Source organism: Pteropus alecto, unplaced genomic scaffold (genome assembly GCF_000325575.1).
Source record: "Pteropus alecto unplaced genomic scaffold, ASM32557v1 scaffold167, whole genome shotgun sequence".
Taxonomy (NCBI): Eukaryota; Metazoa; Chordata; class Mammalia; order Chiroptera; family Pteropodidae; genus Pteropus; species Pteropus alecto.
In genome coordinates this window covers 220,581-238,438 of record NW_006440647.1, presented here as the reverse complement: position 1 = coordinate 238,438, position 17,858 = coordinate 220,581, and the positions used below count along the sequence as shown (strand labels likewise).

At 39.4% G+C, this 17,858-nt stretch overlaps 1 protein-coding gene across 2 annotated transcripts in view; it reads left to right on the top strand.

The window, feature by feature from the left end:
* The first annotated feature begins 8,664 nt into the window (after positions 1–8,664).
* LAMP2 (lysosomal associated membrane protein 2) overlaps positions 8,665–17,858 on the top strand; it is a 31,487-nt gene continuing 22,293 nt past the window's right edge. The window contains exon 1 of one of the 2 annotated variants that reach the window (XM_006917816.2): positions 8,665–8,857. In XM_006917816.2, coding sequence (XP_006917878.1) covers positions 8,794–8,857 — 64 coding nt within the window. In that variant the 5' untranslated portion in view covers positions 8,665–8,793. The remainder of the gene's footprint in view (positions 8,858–17,858) is intronic. The other variant, XM_006917815.3, reaches the window with a different exon arrangement.

Genomic DNA, 17,858 nt, shown 5'->3' with positions numbered 1-17,858 from the left:
CTATACTTTGTGTGATTAACATTTTAATGTGGGAAGACAGACCCTAAACAATAAACATAATAGTAAATAAACTATATGTTATGTTAGAAGGAAATAAGTGCTATGAAAAAAAGGCAGGAAAGAGGAGTTTGAAAGTGTGCGTGTATGTGTGTGTGTGTGTGTGTGTGTGTGTGTGTTTCAGTATTATCTCGGGTGGTCAGTGTAGGACTCATTAAGAAAGTGACAGATAAGCAAAAACTTGGAGGAAGTGGATATCTGAAGGGAGAATGTTCCCAGCAGAGAAAACAGCCAGTATAAAGGCCCTGGAGTGGGACTACCTCCACTCCAGGCAAGGAGTGGCAAGGCAGCTAACATGGAGAGGAGCAAAACTATTGCTTAATGAGTAAATGACTAGATACGTGATTACAAAGCAAGATGTTAGTAAGTATGAAAAAAAAAAAAACTGACCCGTACTGTAAATTGAAGGTATGAATGCTTGAACAGCTGCTGAGTTGGAAAGATGTTATCAAATGAAGATGGTTCTAGGTTGGTTTCCTGGAACTTGAGTGGTGGAAGGGAGGGGAGCATGGAGAGAGCCTATAAAATGGAGCCAGGGCCTCAAACATCCCCACAATCATTATCCAGATTTACAGGTTTCTAGAGAGTTAGACGAGAAACTTAAGTCTTGGGATCATTAAAAACTGGCATATGCTCTTATTCTGGGGCTTTTTGTGTCAAAGGAAGCAAACAAACCAATCAAACACAAAAATAACAAACAATGTTTTCCATCGAAATCTTACAAATGTTAGTATCAGGAGGAAAATGCTCAGGAACCCACCTCTTCTTCCCTAAAACCTGCTAGTCTTCCATACGGGGGCCGTTGTATTAGTTTCTTTTATTTAAATTTTTTTATTAAAGTATAGTTGGCATACAATATTGTATTAGTTTCAGGTGAACAACATAGTGATTTGACATTTATATACCTTACAATGTGATCACCACACCAAGTCTAGTAACTATCTGTCACTTTGCAAAGTTACCACACTATTATTGACTATTTCACTTATATGTGGAATTAGGGAAAAAAAAACAATGAACAAACAAAATAAACTCATAGAAACAAAGAACACACTAATGGTTGCCAGATGCAAAGAGATGGAGGAATGGGTGAAAAAGGTGAAAGGGAATATAGTCAATAATAGCGTATCATTTTTCTACCACTGCTTTAACAGATCACCACAAACTTGGTGGCTTAAAACAATACAAATTTATTATCTTATAGTTCTGGAGGTCAGAAGTCCTGAAATGAAGGTGTCAGCAGGGCAGCATTCCTTCTGGAGGCTCTAGGTGAGAATCTGTTTCCTTACCTTTTCAGTTTATATAAGCTGCTCATATTCCTTATCTCTTGGTCCTTTTCCTCATATGGTATCATTGTCCTTTGTATTTTCATTCACTATAAGTTCCTTCTTCTAACAACTACTGAAGCACAAGGAATATCAGAAAGCCGTGCAATCAAGTCAATAGAGTACTTTTAAAGGTTATCTTATCTAATTTTTCCTCTATGCTGAAACTCATTCTACATTTTCTGGACAAATGCTCATTCAGCTTTTCTTTAAACACTTCTGGTGACTTGGGAAAAGTCACTATGAGTTACTACTTTTTAAGGTCTTATTGGTAGAAACAGTTCTTTCTTACTGAACTGAATCTTGGCTCCGTGTAACTTCAAACTAATCTTCCTATTTTCTCTCCAGAGATCCACAGAATGATCTCTCCATCAGGTGAGGACACAGCAATAAGGTAGCCATCTGTAAATCAGGGCACACACTCTCACCAGACACTGAATCTGCTGGTACCTTGATCTTGGGCTTCCCAACCTCCAGAATTATGAGAAATTAATGTTTGTTGTTTAAGCCACCCAGTCTATGGTAATTTGTCATAGCAGTTCGAACTGACAAAAACAGGCAAGTTATTTAACTTTTCTGTGCTTCAGTTTCCTCATCTGTAAAACAGAGATAATGATATGTACTCTATAGAGTTGTGAGAATTATATGATATAATACATGTAAAAGGTTTATAACAGTCTCTGGTATATAGGATGTGCTAGCTATTATTACTTATAGGGTGTCACCAGCTTAGAGGTGAACCTGGAGGCCTGCCATAACGTACTCTTTGAATGTTCTCATTTGAGCTACTATTTTTAGAGCAAAATACACCATACTCTCATTATAAGACATGCACATCTTGGAAACTCAGAAAGAAACTAGGACTGTTGTAACTGAAATTGGCCATGGAGATTTTCCAGTCTAATGTTTTGTGTAATTTTTTGAGCCATGGTATCCCTTTTTTAAACAAAATTTTGCACAAAAACCCATGATATAAAACAGAGAAAACTAGAGCTATTCTGGTTGATGTGGGATGAAATGCAGGATGTCCTGCCCACTCAATCTCTTCCTTACCCACTCTGGGATACCTCCTCTGAACCCAAGGACTCCATAGACACACTTTGAGAAACACTGACATAGTTCAAACACTTAGACAGTAAAGTGTTATTAAATGGCCAAAGATATTACATGGCCTGAACAGGCCATAGGGTGAATGGTGGCCAAACTGAGTTTTCCTGGTTTTTATGCTGAGGAGAATGAGTGAATGTTAGGTGCAAGCACTGTGCTAGATGTGGCAATATGTAGGGAAGCCTCAGTGGGGCTCTGTGACACCCACCATTTAAGTTTCATCTGGGCGGTTGGTGTCTCCATCCTGATTTACAGGTTTTTGAGTGGATATGTCTACCCCAGAAGCCACCATGGCTCTCAAAAATCACTGTGTCTGGAGAGAAAGAATGGAGAAATATGGATGAGGAAAAAAAAAAGAGATGGAATCAAGTGAAGTGTACTTATTTTTCTTAACTTCTAGTAAATTCCTAATGAAAGGGTTGGCAGGATGGACTGACTGTCTTCCTGAAAGCTCGCTGTAAAGCCAGTAAGTAATTTCCTGAAAAGTTAGCAAGAAAATTGAATAACTATCATCTGGAAGTGTAAAGTTGCTAGGAAACTTATACATTTCAATTCATAAGAGTGCTAAGGTCTCTATCTAATAAGTTCTAGACCAGAACTGAATGGGACCTTCAGTCTTTTCCTGGCCTTTCTCACTGACATAAAACTTTAATGAAAGAGGCCTTTTAAAGCACACAATTTGAGCCGACTGAGAAAAGAACACCAGACAAGAAATACAGAAGCAAGAGTTCTATTGCCCGTTCTGCTGCCTATTTGGGCAAGAAACTTGACCTTCCTGGGCAAAATGAAGGGGTTGAAGCAGACAAGAGCTTTTCTGATTTTAAAATGTCTAGCATTCCATATCAAGAGTCTGCGACAAATGACTGCCATCTTAGGCCAAAGAACTGGCTGCAGCCTTCTCACTTGCATCTGCAGAGCCAGGTCATTGTCATCAATAGTGTCATAAAGGGAAGGTAAAATTTTCTGAATCTGAACCCTCTCCTCCAAACTCCTTACTGCAAAGAAAGAGAACAATATGAGATCGTTTCCTAAGCAACACATCAGTTTGCAATTTCGTGGGTCATAAAGTCCTGGGATCACTCTCCTTCATAATCTATTGAATTGAAGGAGAAATTAAAGATTACAATGGAGAGATAAGTAAAGCCAGCATGCAAAAGTGTGTGTGTGTGTGTGTGTGTGTGTGTGTGTGTGTGTGTGTGTGTGTGTGTGTGTGAGAGAGAGAGAGAGAGAGAGAGAGAGAGAGAGAGAGAGAGAGACTCTCAAAAAAGAGACAAGGAGAGACACATAGACAAGGAGAAAGTGGTAGAAGTAGAAGTCAGAAGTCTAACGGAAAGAAGGCATATATCTTGCCACTTTCTCTGATGTGACACAGATGGGAAAAATCTGGGAAATATTCTGCTGGGGAGACCATTCCACCAGCTCAACACTTAGGTCATATAGTCTCTAAAGGTCAGAACCTATTCTTAGATATGCCATTCATTCATTAATTCAATAAACATTTACTGAACACCTACTATGAGAATAAACTGGTGAATAAAATGGCCATGTTCTCTGCCCTAAAGAAGCTCACAGAGTGCTATGGGGTCCGGGCCAGGAAACAGACAATAACAGTGTGATGAATGCTCTGATGAGGTATGTCCAGGGCATTAGGGGAACACACTGATGAAACGTTCCCAAATCAGTTTTGGCTTGTTAAAGAAGGTTCCTTTGGAGAAAATCATGTCACCTGAAGGAAAAGCAGAAGCCATCCTGGTGTTGGAGGGCGTGGGAGGAGAAGGAATGTTCTAGGCGAAATAGAACTATGAGTTATTTTAATTTTGTTCTTGGTGCTTAGCAGTGTTTTATGAATGTTCTTCATTGGACATATATTACATTTATATAGAAAGGATTTTAAAATATGAAGGATAATAACAGCTCTTTTTTAATCAGTGAACACCAATGAGAACTTCCTTAGGTCTGTGACACACTGACAGGAAGAGAAGGAAGCACTACAATTACTACTAATAATAACAGTAACAAAAATATCTGTTCAGTGCTTATTACGTGTTGGTATTTTCCAGGTACCTCATTTAATCTTTACAATAATCCTACGTGATAGGTACTGCTTTTTTCATCTCTGTTTTATAGATAAGGAAACTGAGGTCCAGAGGTGACACAATTAGTAAGTGGCAGAGGCAGGAATTGAATTGAGGCAGTCCAATGGCAGAACCCCAGCTCTCACTATACTACCGCTCTTTAAATGATTAAAGGGAACACAAGAGAACAACTAGAGCTTTAACTTCACCCTCTTCCAAGAAGCAGCTTCTTGCCATAAGCTGACTATGTCCCTGTCTCCTCCAAGTTGGGGGGTAAAGGGTGGGGTGCGGGGCAGGGGAGAGTCTTCGTGTGTGTGGAGAGGGAGATCATTGATTTAATAAGCACATGTAATTTTTCACATTTAAATATCTATATATTTATATTCATTTCCATCTTCTGACTTATACATTTTATTGGCTATCATTTACCAAATCTGATAGGGTCATTTCTTACACCAAGCACAAAGAGCATGGTGATTTTCGTAAGGTTGCACAATAATGTAATGGCTGAATGGGTTCCAAAAACCCACTTCAGCATCACAATTGCTGGATCCCACTTTGTTCTGGCCACACCAGCAAAGCTTGTCTTATGAGAAGCATCCAGTTTTCCCTTATATTAATGGTGCGGTTCTGTGATGCAATTTCTATGTTAACCACATGGTGATGCTGCAGACAGATCTAGAAATGTCTTGGGGAGGAGGGGTTTACGAATATTTGCACAATTAGTAGTTGATAGATAGATGGTCACGGAGATGGGAAACACGGCAAAGGGAATGTAGTTAGCACTCATGTATGTGGAGAGCCAGAGGAGGGAAAGATGGGGAGATCATTTTATGAACTATATAAATGTCTAACCAAGTACTGTATACTTGAAACTAATGAAATAAAATTTAAAAAAAAGAATATTTGTACTATTTTTATCAGCCACACAATTAAAAGTTATGCAGCCATTTAAAAGAATGAGGTAAAGCTATATGACTTTTCAAAGAACATATTCAAGATATGCCACTAAGTAAGAAAAGCAAGTCACTAAACAATATGAAGAGCATGCGCATATTTGCTCTTCATATTATTTAAAAAAAAAAGAATATAAATACATATGCAAGTACATGCATAATTATTTTAAAAAAGAATATAAATACATATGCAAGTACATGCATAATTTTTTTACCTGATAGTATGAAAAAGAGCTCATTAACAGTTATGACTCTGAGGAGTGGAACTGGGGTCCAGGGCAGGGGAAAGGGGTGTTTCCTTTTGATTTTCTATCTTTTTAAATTATTTCATTTTTAAAATGATTTGCATTCATTAATTTTAAAATCATTATTACAAAAACAATCCAACTGCTATAAAAATTTAAATACTGCAGATGTTAATAAAAGTTCCTTCTCCCCCACCTCTTAATCTCATCCCCAGCAGACAGGTAACCATGAATATGAGTTTGGGACCTTGTTATTCAGGGTGTGGTTTCCAAAACAGCAGCATCAGGATCCCCTGAAAAGTTGCTAGAAATGCAGATTTTCATGCCCTACCCCAGACTTGCTCAAATTCCATAGTGGGGCCCAGTAATCTGTGTTTTAAAAAGTCTTTTTGGTAATTTCGATGCATGCTCAAAGTTGAGAACCCTTTCGTTTAAGCAGGTTAGACTAGACCTTATTTTTTGGAGGGAGCGGGGTTGAGAAGACTCCTACTGGAGAAAACTAATAACTCTAAATGGCATGTCCTTGTTCACTCAGTGAACTCTAACTCAAGGGTAGGCAGCCCCTTGAGCCTACTGTGACCTCTATGTTGAGGTTGAGCGATGAGAATACTGTCACAGTTGGGGGGTATCACCCAGAAAAGGGTAACATGCAAGAGGGAGAAAGGAAAAAGGAGTGTAGGAGAAACTGAAAGGAGTATGAGTCAGAAAAGGAAAAGGCAGAGAGAGAATGCAGATCTGAAAAATCATAATTTGGTAAGTAGGTGACACTAATACCTCAGGGCTATTTATTCATTGATTTAATAAGCACATGTAATTTTTCACATTTAAATATCTATATATTTATATTCATTTCCATCTTCTGACTTATACATTTTATTGGCTATCATTTACCAAATCTGATAGGGTCATTTCTTACACCATTCAGTGTCTTCACAGTAGGGAAGTGTTTGCCAGTGATCTCTGCTCCTGGGCCAAAAAGTTATAAGCTCTCAAAGCTTCTCAAAAGCTTCTCATAATTTACCTATGGTGGTAGGAAGCTGGACATGTGGCGTGTGTGTGTGTGCATGTGTGTGTTTGCTGAGGAGGTTTTGCCCACTAGGGAGGTATGAAGTATGATAGGTGAGGAAGTGCACATAAAAGCACTCTGGGTGCAGCAGTATCAACAATCAAGTCAACAGATATGAAGCTCAGAAGCTCAGATCAGATGGGATCTCCTGGAGTTCCTCAAATATGGACCTAGTCCCACAGACTTGCCTCAGCTGCAGAAGAGCTTGGGGCCAGCTCCTTCAACTGGGCTGGGATAATGGAAGACAGTGCATATAAAAGGGAGTAGTTCTCACACGGTTTGGAGAAAAACATTAAATGATTGTGAGTATGGAAGCTCAGACCAAACAAAGTTTTGAGTATTTTAGCCTATTTTTACTGACAAAATACGCACCATTTACATACAGCTTCCAAAACACTGTTATGTCTCATGAAGGTGTCTGTCTCTGTCAAAGAACCAGCATTTGTTTTGTCGGGGGAAAGTTTGTGATGGAAGGATTTAGTGTATAAGGCTGCTCTGTCTCACTGTGTTCCATTTAAAAAAATTTGATGACATCTGCTATAGGTTAAGGACAGGAGTGTATTAAAAGGGACATTTGACTCATTGGGGCACTTGGTTTCTTTATATTTTAAATAAGTGAGCATTGACTCTTATAGAGTCCTAGAACTGTAAAGCTGGAGCCACCTTAGAGATCATCTCTGACCTATTAACATTGCCTTGGGTAGTTCTCAGGAAAATACAATGCGTGGGCCCCACTCCAAACAACTGAATCTGAATCTCAAGGGGTGGAACCAAAGGGACATCTCAAGTTTTACAGCCTCACAAGTGGTTCCAGCATTCAGCCAGGATTGAGAAACAAATTCCTAGGACTGCCACAGACCTATTGTTTCAGAACTCTGGGGAATGAGGTAAAGGAATCTGTATGTTATTAAAAATCCCCAGATGATTCTTTTGGAAACTAAGTTTTGAGAAGCAGTACTTTATCCCAATTTAAGATTTTTATAGTTGTTGAATGCTTTCGTTTGTTGATTTTTTAGGTTTCATCAGTTCAAGTGTTAAATATAGCAAATAGTATTTTTAGTATGAATTCATTAAAGAATATTTACATGTGTATATGCATAGAAAAAGCAACTGGAAGGAAGGATGGATGGATGGATAGATAAATGATAGAGGATAGGTAGGTAGGTAGATAGATAGATAGATAGATAGATAGATATAGATAGATAGAAGCATGCATGCATACATAATACATACATAGATTCTCTCTCTGGGTAGTAGGAATATGGATGATCTTTTTTCCCTCCTCTTTCTATTTTATCTCTATCTCATTTTGTTTCTTTCTGTATTTAAAGAAGTCTCTTCCTCTTTCTGAGTTCAATTTCCCCATCTGAAAAACAGGGTGTTGTAAGTTAATGAACTTCAAGGCCACGTCCTGCTCTGGCGGTCGGTGACTCCATACTGCCCCGCAGCTCCCCTGTCCGTTTAACAGTATGAACTGCATAGATAACAACGGTGTTTGGAGAATCATCATGTATGATTTTTGTATGCATTACGTTGTGATGCCTAGCAACCGTTTTTACTCCAGCAAAATTATACTCTTCTTCCTCAAGGAGTCGAAAGTGAAATAACCTCTACTATCTACACCCATCCCTCAAAAGTTCATCTTCTCCCTTTATCCTCGGATAAAACCGTCCGAGCATAACTCTTAGGAGCGTAAGAGTGACTGTGAACCAAAAAGCCAGGGCGTGGTCGCCCCAACCACCCGCCCCTACAATCACCACCCCTCTCGCCGCTTTGAAGCGCGAAGATTGGCTGGAGAGAAGAAAGAGCCCCGCCCCTAGTCTTATGACCCACGCTGAAGCGCCTAATCTTGGCTTTTGCAGCGCTGTGGTCGGCGGTCAGCGGCGTTCTTTCCCTTCTTCCCCGGAGCTCTTTCTGTGGTGTTGCGACTCTCGTTGCCACCGCCAACTGCTCTTTGGAATCATGGTGTGCTGCCGCCTCTCCCCAGTTCCGGGCTCGGGGCTTGTTCTGCTCTGCCTCGTCCTGGGTGAGTTGTCGGGCCCTCCTGCTCAGTCCTTCAGCCTGGGCCAGGGGCGCCCAGTTCAAAGGCCGCATCCAGCGAGACTGGTCCCAGGGGGAGGGGGTTGAGAGGCTGAACGGCTGACAGTGGGCCGCGGCGCTTGCCCCGGCTAGCGAGCAGTGACTTAGAGAAGGCCTGACCGAGAGATGGCGGGGGAAGGAGGGCCTGTGAGAGTAAGAAGGGGCAAGTAAAGGGAGGTGGACGCCAAGGGAGTACGTAGGAAAGGGCGAGGAGTGGAGCTGATCGGGGTAGGAAGAGTAACTTGGGGAACACACTAAGGAGTGAGCGTAGGAGAACAGTATGTGCATATTCTGGAGTGGCAGAGACAATTTAAGAGAGTCCTAGTTTCCTAGGATCAGGGAAGAGTTTTGAAGATGGTGGAAAAGTATGGGAGGAGACAGAAAATTGGGGAGGGAAGAGACTGTGCCTGCGGGGAGACACTTGGAGGAAGAGAAGTCAGGTATGACAGTAGAGTCTGAGGGGCAGTGAGAGGGTTGGGGGCTTTTATGGGTAGGAATTTAAGGCTGTGGAGGAAGGATGATTAAAGAGATGACGAATGATGCTGGATTTGAGTTTGCTGGTTGGAGTTTTGAGAGGGAAGGGACCCTACGGTGGCTGGGGCAATTTCCAGGAGAGAAAACTCCTGTCTAACCTCTAGAGACTAAAGGCATGAGTGGGAACTTCGGTGGGGATTGAATATCTGACTTCGAGGTGTTGAAGATACCGGTTTTCTACCAGTTTTGCTACTTCCTCTCAGCCAGAAAATCCCCAGATGTTTCATTTGGGAGGGCCTCCCAGATGCGAGATTTTAGAGGTGGTGTACCTGAATCTTGTATACTACCTCTTTGCCTTCAGACACCGTTTTCTTCTTCTATATCATACAAATGGCCTATTACCCGGTTTTCAGGGGAGGAGGTGTAGAGGGGTAGGTAACTTCCTAAGGGTTGGGTTGTTACCAGGTCCTCAGAATGGCTGGGTGAATATTGGCTGATTGTGCTGTGACACCCTCCCCCTATAAGTAGTGGGTCCCTGCCGGCTTTAATGCCTGAAAGGTGAACTTTGACCAGAATCTCTCTTCCTGACCTGATTCATCCTGTTTGTTGCTATCCACTGACTCTTGCTGTTTGTAACCTTAAAAAAGAAGAAGAAGAAGAAGAAGAGGAAGAGGAAGAGGAAGGAACAGACCCAAATGGGAGTAGAGAGGAAATAGATATATTATTAGAGGCCTGAGAAGACAGTGAGAGGTACACATCTTGTAATACACATTTCAGTAGAATAAAATCAACACCTCTGGACAGTGGATTCTCAATCAAGGGACATTTGGCAATATCTGGAGACATTTTCGGTTGTCACAACTGGGAATTGCTTTTGGTATCTAGTGGATAGAGGCCAGGGATGCTTCTAAATATCCTACAATGCACAGGACAGCTCCCCTAAACAAAGACATATCCTCCTCAAAATGTCAGTAGTGCCAAAATTGAGATATCTTGCTCCAGAGCCACAGCATTGGAAGGATTCTTGATTATCTAATCTAGTGATTCTCAAGGATCTTTGCTGGGTGTCTTGTCAGATCAAAACTATTTCCAGAAAAATACTAAGTTATTTGTCTTTCTCACTTTCGTTCTCTCACCAGTGTACAGTGGAGTTTTCCAGAAACTATATAATAAGTGATGACATCACCACTCTCTTGACTTTGAAGTATTTTATTCGCTTCTTGGTTTTAACTTCAAATACCAATAGATATATCTCATATAAGCCAAAGCTCTTTGAAGTCCTCAGTGGATAAGAGAGTAAAGGGGATCCTGACACTGAAACATTTGCAAATCCCTGATCTAGTCCAGCTGTCTACATAGTGCAGGAAACTTCTGTATCCCTTCTGAAAGAGGGTGATGGAGGATTTGCTCAAGCACAAGACAAAGCTTTAACATACTGTGAAGCACTTACTGAGGGCCAAGTGACCCTGAGAGAGCTCATTTACTAGAAAAGCACCTTATCGGTGACTAGAACACATCTGACCAAAGCATTTGTTAACCGTAATTGAAAGCATTTGTTAACTGCCAATTGAATATGCACAAACACAACACTTATTATTTAGAGAAAGTGAACAAAATAATAGTTGTTTTACTTGTTGGCTTTCATGTCATTAAGTTTTGTTTGTTTGTTTTTTAATGAAAGCTTTTTGTTTTGTTTTGTTTTTACGAAAGCAATGCTTCCTTATTGCAGAAAATAAATAGGCAAAAAGAAGCACATAAAAGAACCCATTGGCTCATCTGCCAGTTTGTCATTTATTGATTAGGACTAACTAGATTCATCCTCTTGGAAGATTTCCAAGATCGATTCCCTCACTTCCAAGTACAGAGCAGGATTTGGAGGAGTAAAAGTTAATAATATACTCAGATCAGAATTTTAAAAGGTACCAACCGGGATGAACTAGAAACTATGTCTCCTACACAGTTGCTTTATCTGAGAGCTGTTGGTTCAGTGTGGCATTCAAACTCCTTCCATGTGGTTTTATCTCGAGAATTTAGTAGGTCTTAAGTTGCTTGGTGCATTTTGCATGTTGCTCTTATATATTAAAATGCCTATCAAGAATAGGTTTTTGAAGACTCACTAAATATTTGTAAAGTACCTGTTATGAATCTCATGCTGTTCCTGGGTACTGCAGAAAATACCAATGAAGGAGGATCTGTCCTGAATTTATAGTCTCATAACATTAATGCTCTAGCTATGCCACTTTCACTTCATGACTTTATAACTCTATCCCAGCTCCACCAGTAACTTTACTTTTTAAAAATAGCTGCTTTAGAGTAAGTATAGAGAAGAATTCTTAGAATCTATATATTGGTCTTTTTCACAGAGATTAAATTATGCTGATATTTATTCAAATGAATTGTAACTGACTAGAGAACTTTCTGGAGAAGAGCTATATAGAGGCATTATAAAGATTAAGAGAGTAGTGGATGAAAATCCTTTCCTAGCATCATTGCTTAATTGTGTTCTCTTTGTGTGACATAGATTCCAGAATTCTGCAGTTATGGATTCTTATAATGAGTGATTTTCATTTTTTATGGGGTTGAGACTTTCTGGGTGGGGAAAAATCTCAAAATATCCTGAGTGTGTGCTTCACTGGTTGGAGCCCCTCCCTCTCACAAATGTTTATCGCATGCCTGTACCAGGTGAAAGGGATAGACAGAGCAATGGTAAAGACAGATGAGGTCCCTGCATTCATGGAGTTTACATTTTAATGGTGGAAGACAGCCCAACAGGTAAATAATATAATTTCAGATAGTGATAAGCACTATGAAGAAAATGCAGGAGGTAATTTGGAAGAAGAATGAGCAGATAATAAGAGTGGGTGACGGGATTAGAAGGCCTTCCATTGTTGTGTGACATTTAAGCAGAAACCCGAGTGTTAGAAGGAAGTCAGCCAGGGGAGCATCTGGAAGAATAGGAGTAAATCTTGTCTTTCCCAAACCCTTAGGTTATTAGGCTAGCCTATTTTCTACTCTTTTTTTTTTTTCTTCCAGTACCAGTCAAGTCTCCCCTATGGTATTAGTTTCTGAGAACGGAGACTTTCTTATGTGCTGTTATTTTCCTCTGCCTGCCTCACCCAGAGCCAGGTACATGGTTAACCCTCCATAAATTTTTGTTGAGGGTATTCATTCATTGATGGGCACTGAGAATATGATGGTGAACTAGACCAACTTGTTCTCCTTATTCTTTTTGAACCGTTAATTATGTTTCGCAAGAAGTTTTTTTAGTCTTTGGGCTGAGAATCTCAAGATCAGTGCTAAGCAGTCTATATAATTATAAACCAATTTACTAAAGTATAATCCCAGATAATAATACTAGTATCTTATCGGTCCCCCTTCAGATTTACCTACATAGTAGTGAAGGTTAACACTGAGAACTAGGAAGTCCTTGTTGAGAAAGAGAATAAGATTTTCCCAAAGAACCAATCTCTCTCCTTTTGGAAGTGATCTAAAAGAGAATGTAAGCATTGAGATTTTTCCACATATGGTTAAACTGATAACTTTGATTTCAAGGTTCTGCTAAAATTATTCTGGCCGTAATAGAGCTACTTGAAAGGACAGGCTTAATATTTGTCCATTAGTCATTGGTTATCACATCTGATAGGATTATAGATATTCAAATATTTCCATTAGTGCAGGTTTCTTTCTCTGTCTTTGGGTGGAATTTGTGATCAAGGATTATTTTCACAGCACTGTGGCTGACTTAAGTGATCCGTTAGTGCAGGAAGGCTGCTCCTTCCTCCTGTAGTGAGAAGAGCATTCTCATCATCATTTCATATTAAAGTGATCAGAGATCTCCTCCAATCCAAAAGTATACTTTATCAGTATTTATTGGTATCCTGCTGTGCATTGCAGAAGTTCTGGAGGTCTGCCAAATACCACTCAGCAATAAGCACTTTCCATTAGTTGAATAGTGTTGAATCTTATTTCTTTACCTGCTCTCTGACCTCAAAAAATTAAATTATCTTGTAGCTTACATTTATATTATTATTTTTCCTTTTTAAGAGATTTACCAAAAATCAAGAGTATCAGCAACTGAATGTGATGATTGTGCCTATATTAGGAATTGTGAGGAACTGTTGATCTGACTTAACAAACCTATGAATAGAAAAGAAAGTAAATAGGTATTGTATGCCTGTATCCTGTTTTTTTAAGGATGCTTTGCTCAGCATCATTCTGAATTGATGAGTTTGAGGACGAGTCCATACATTAATATGATTAAAGTAAAAATATACCTAACAGTTGGGAAGGCTCTCTTTAGGTGCTGTGTTTACTAGAAGGGAGGCTTGTAAACTGGAATCTCTAATTTGCTTGGCAAAGTTCTCTTAGCTCTGAAGAGTTTACATGCTTTTGAAGAACCTGTTAGAGAAATATTCACACTATAATTCTTTGCAAGGTTAACTTGCCCAGTCTCACAGCTAGTAAATTGGATGGCCTGATTTGAATTCTAGCTCTTCAATTCCAGGGATGGTGTTCTTAATCACCTCATAATATTGCCTCTTATATCATTGTTTGTTTGTTTTTTTCTTGGTTTTGTTTTACCACCATTATCATGTCTCCACCCCACCCCCATCTTGTTTATAAATGTTTATTTTTCAGCTACATTGGGTCAAATAGACTGGTAAAACCTAATCATTTTTTTTTTGCAGTATCTTATGCTTGGAGAAATAAGTTCTGAGTTCTAAAATAACCTATAAATGAGTTCTTTGGAAACAAGATTGAGAGGATATTTGAATTTGAGAAAGTTGATTTTGAGGCATGCCTTTTTCTTTTCTTTGGGGAATGAACTCTCAGCTCTATAATTACATACTCTAGGTTATGTTCAACTGTGTTTTTTTAATGTCAAAAGCCTTTAAACAAAAATGGTTTGACTGTTCTAAAATCAAACACAGAAATAAAGATGGAAATGGCTTGCTGGAGATTTTTTACCAAAGAGTAAATGTTTCAACTATAAACTTATGAGAAAAGCATTATTCCTAGCATGGAATTCATGTAAAAACTTGTAGAGAAAACTGTCATGGGGGTCGAAGGAGTCTCTAGAAGACGAATAGGTTGAGTTCACAATTTGGAAGAGCTAAAAGATTGGCCTTCGTGTAATTAGATCAAGCTATATTTCAGGTTCTTATTACAGGATATTTTTACCTTGACATAATCAATCTGTATTTACTGAGAATCTAATATGTATTTGGCACTACTAAGAATGATAAGAGATAGAGGAAACATAATAGACATAGTCTCCCCTACCATGACACCCATGATGGATGGCATTCATATAAAAGACACAGTCATAGGGGCTGTGGCACAAATAAGATCATCTGTTTAAGGGAGCATATTAGAATTCAAATGAGAGGCAAAGATGTTATCAAAAGGGAATCTTGAATCTATCTATCTATCTATCTATCTATCTATATATATATATATATATCATTCATTCACAGACTAGTACTTTTTTTGTTAGTTAATAAATTATTTGCTGTATGCTATAATTTACCATGGCACATCAGTTCGTTGTGAAGTGACAGTTGAAGATTGCTGTTGTGGAGCTTACGACAATAGGGAGGTAGTTTTGCAGGCATAAAATAAATGAATAATTCAGGATAGTATAACAGACTGAAGTATGGGCGTATGCATCATGACTACTCCTCGAGGGCTTTTTTAATCAAGGAATTCTTTGTGGAGAAAATGGCTGCTGAGAAATGGATAGCGTATTAGTCCAGGTTCTCAATGGTAAACAACACAAATAAAATCCGATTGATTTTAAGCAGAAAAGGAATTCATTAAAAAGATACCAGGGTGTATGCATACTCTTCGACCTCACATTTTCATTCCTGGACCCAACAGGTGCAGATATACATGTGTTCACCAAATGTCCATCAACAGTAGCACAGATGTATAGTGGAGTAGTCACCCAATAATGGAAAGCTATACAATTGAGAATGGACAGACTGCAGTTATACACAACTGCAGTTATACCAAAGTGAGTTTAACAAACATGATATGGAGTGATAGAAACCAGACATAAAAGAGAGCACAGTGAATGATTCCATTTATATCAAGTTGACAACAGGCAAAACTAACCTATCCTATTAGCAGTCAGGATGGTGGATAATGGTTGCTCTTGGGAGGGAAGTAGTAACGGAAAGGGGGAACCAGGGAGGCTTTGGAAGTACTTGGAATGTTTTGTTTCTTAACACAAGCAGGTTCAGTTTGTGAATATTATTTTAGCTGTATACTTAATGTTATGTGCACTTTTCCCTTCTATACGTTATTCTGTGCACTTTTTTATATGCATGTTGCACATCAGTAAAATTTTACATTATAAAATGTGTATATTAGGTAACTCAGAATTACTGGCAGTCCTAGCTATATATCCCAAAGCCTGGTTCAGTACCCCAAATCATGCTGCTGAGCTGTACTTCCACTGCCAAGCATTAAATTGCAGCTTGTACTCACTGGCCACTGCGACTACCAGCTCTGCCCGTCTTGTTCCTTGGGAGCTTGATCCTGCTATAGGTACTTTGACCTGAGGGTGATAGTTCCATTCCTGACTCCATTCTGCAGCCCTGCCTATTCAAAATCCGTTGTGGATGCCTTTGTTAGATGAAGCCTAGCACCGTGGAGTCTGGGAAAGCAAATAGCTAACATTTTCAGCTTTTATAATGGACAGTGATATCTGTCAGGAAAAAAAAAAGATAGGGGAGCGTTGTTTTAGAATGAAATCCTTCTTGAGGTGGACATTTAGGTCAGTAGAAGAAAGAAAATCTCAAATATTAGGTTCAATAGAAGCCTCCGGGCAGAGGTTGAATGTAGCATGTCATTTGGATCCAGTGGAACAGGTTTAACCATATCAAAGGATGTGTTCTGGGAAAATGGTTTGAGAGACGTTGAAGGAATAGAGTGGGAAAGATTAAGAATCACTTTGAAAGCCAGGCAGAGGAATTTAAATTTAATGTTGGAATTTTGGAGCCAGTATAAGTTTTTGAACAAAAACGTGTCCTGAGAGGAAGAGGTATTTAAGGATCATTAATCTGGCAGCACTTCTAGAAGCAGCTAGGAGTACTCTGTAGTAATTTAGGGGTAGGATGGTGGATTGGGAGTAGAAATAAAAGGCAAAGATTGGACTTAAGAGAGAATTTGAAGGAAAAAAAATTCAGTAAGACTTCATGAAGAGAATGAAGTTGAAGCTAATTCTCAAACTTTTGAGCCTGGGTGACTGTATGTGGTGCTGCCTTTCATTCAGAGCTAGAGAGGCCGAGAAGGAGACCAGTCTGGAGGAAATAGAAGAATGAATTTTAGTTTTGGAATCGTTGAGTTTGAGGCGATAGGTCTTCGAGTAAAAGGAGTCCCTTTGTAGTTGGAGATGTAGACCAGAAAGCGAAGTAAGCTTTGGAAGGAATAGCTCTCACAGAGAAAGAAGCTGTGAAGGGACTGGAACAGAATGTGCTGGAGCCCTCAGGGCATTTCTCAGATCTCATAAGTTGGCAAGTAGACTGTCTTGAATTTAATGTCGTAGTAAAGTTGAACCACAACCTGTACCTTCTGCTTCATAAAGCTTCACTTCTCCCACGTTGGCCCACATTGAAACTATTGTTATTTTATGCTGTTTTCTTTCCGTTACTCTAATATCTTTGGAAAGTACATGATTAATACATATCAGGCTTCTCTTGGTTATTTCAATAATTTTGAATGATTTGAATACAAGGAGAATATATTAAAACTAGGGACTTTAAACAAGGCCGAGAGAGACAGCATATAAATAGCAGGCCTCTAGTTGATTAGAAAAATTATAAGCTGGCGTTCTCAGCACCACTGCAGGGCAGCCTTGTATCAGTGATGACACCTTCCATATTGTACTTAGAAAAGAATGGCTCTAAAATCTACTTAGGCCTCACAAGGTCTTTTCGAGCCTTAGCCAATACATTTGGTCACTGTCAATAACCACAAGCTTTAGCATAATATTCAGGCTTGGCAAGGCAGCCCAGACTCCAGAGCCTGACGATAGGCTTTTGTGTACAGCCCGTAAGCTGTTGCTGAGGCACGCCTTCTTGGTATTACTCTCAGGACTTTATTCTGTATAGTTTGTAGCATGTCCCTACTTGTAGATGATGCTGGATTGTTCAGATGTCATTAAAGGATCTACAGCTGTCTTAACAGGAAGCAGCTTACCCCTTGGGTAATGTGTGACAGTGAAGAAAATCCTTAGATGGTTGCCCATCATTTTTGCTGCTGGCATGTTTGCTGGCATATAGTATTTTGAGTCCTTGGGCTCTTCAGTGTAATCGGTAATGTCTTCCATAGAAGATCTGAGTCAAGTTAGCTGAAAAGTCACAAGGCTTTTTTGTGTCTCAGGTTTTTCTCCCCAAAGAGATAGCAGGTTGAAAACACAGGAAGTGACTTTGAGTCTATGTCAAAGAATCTATCAGCCTTTCTAATCA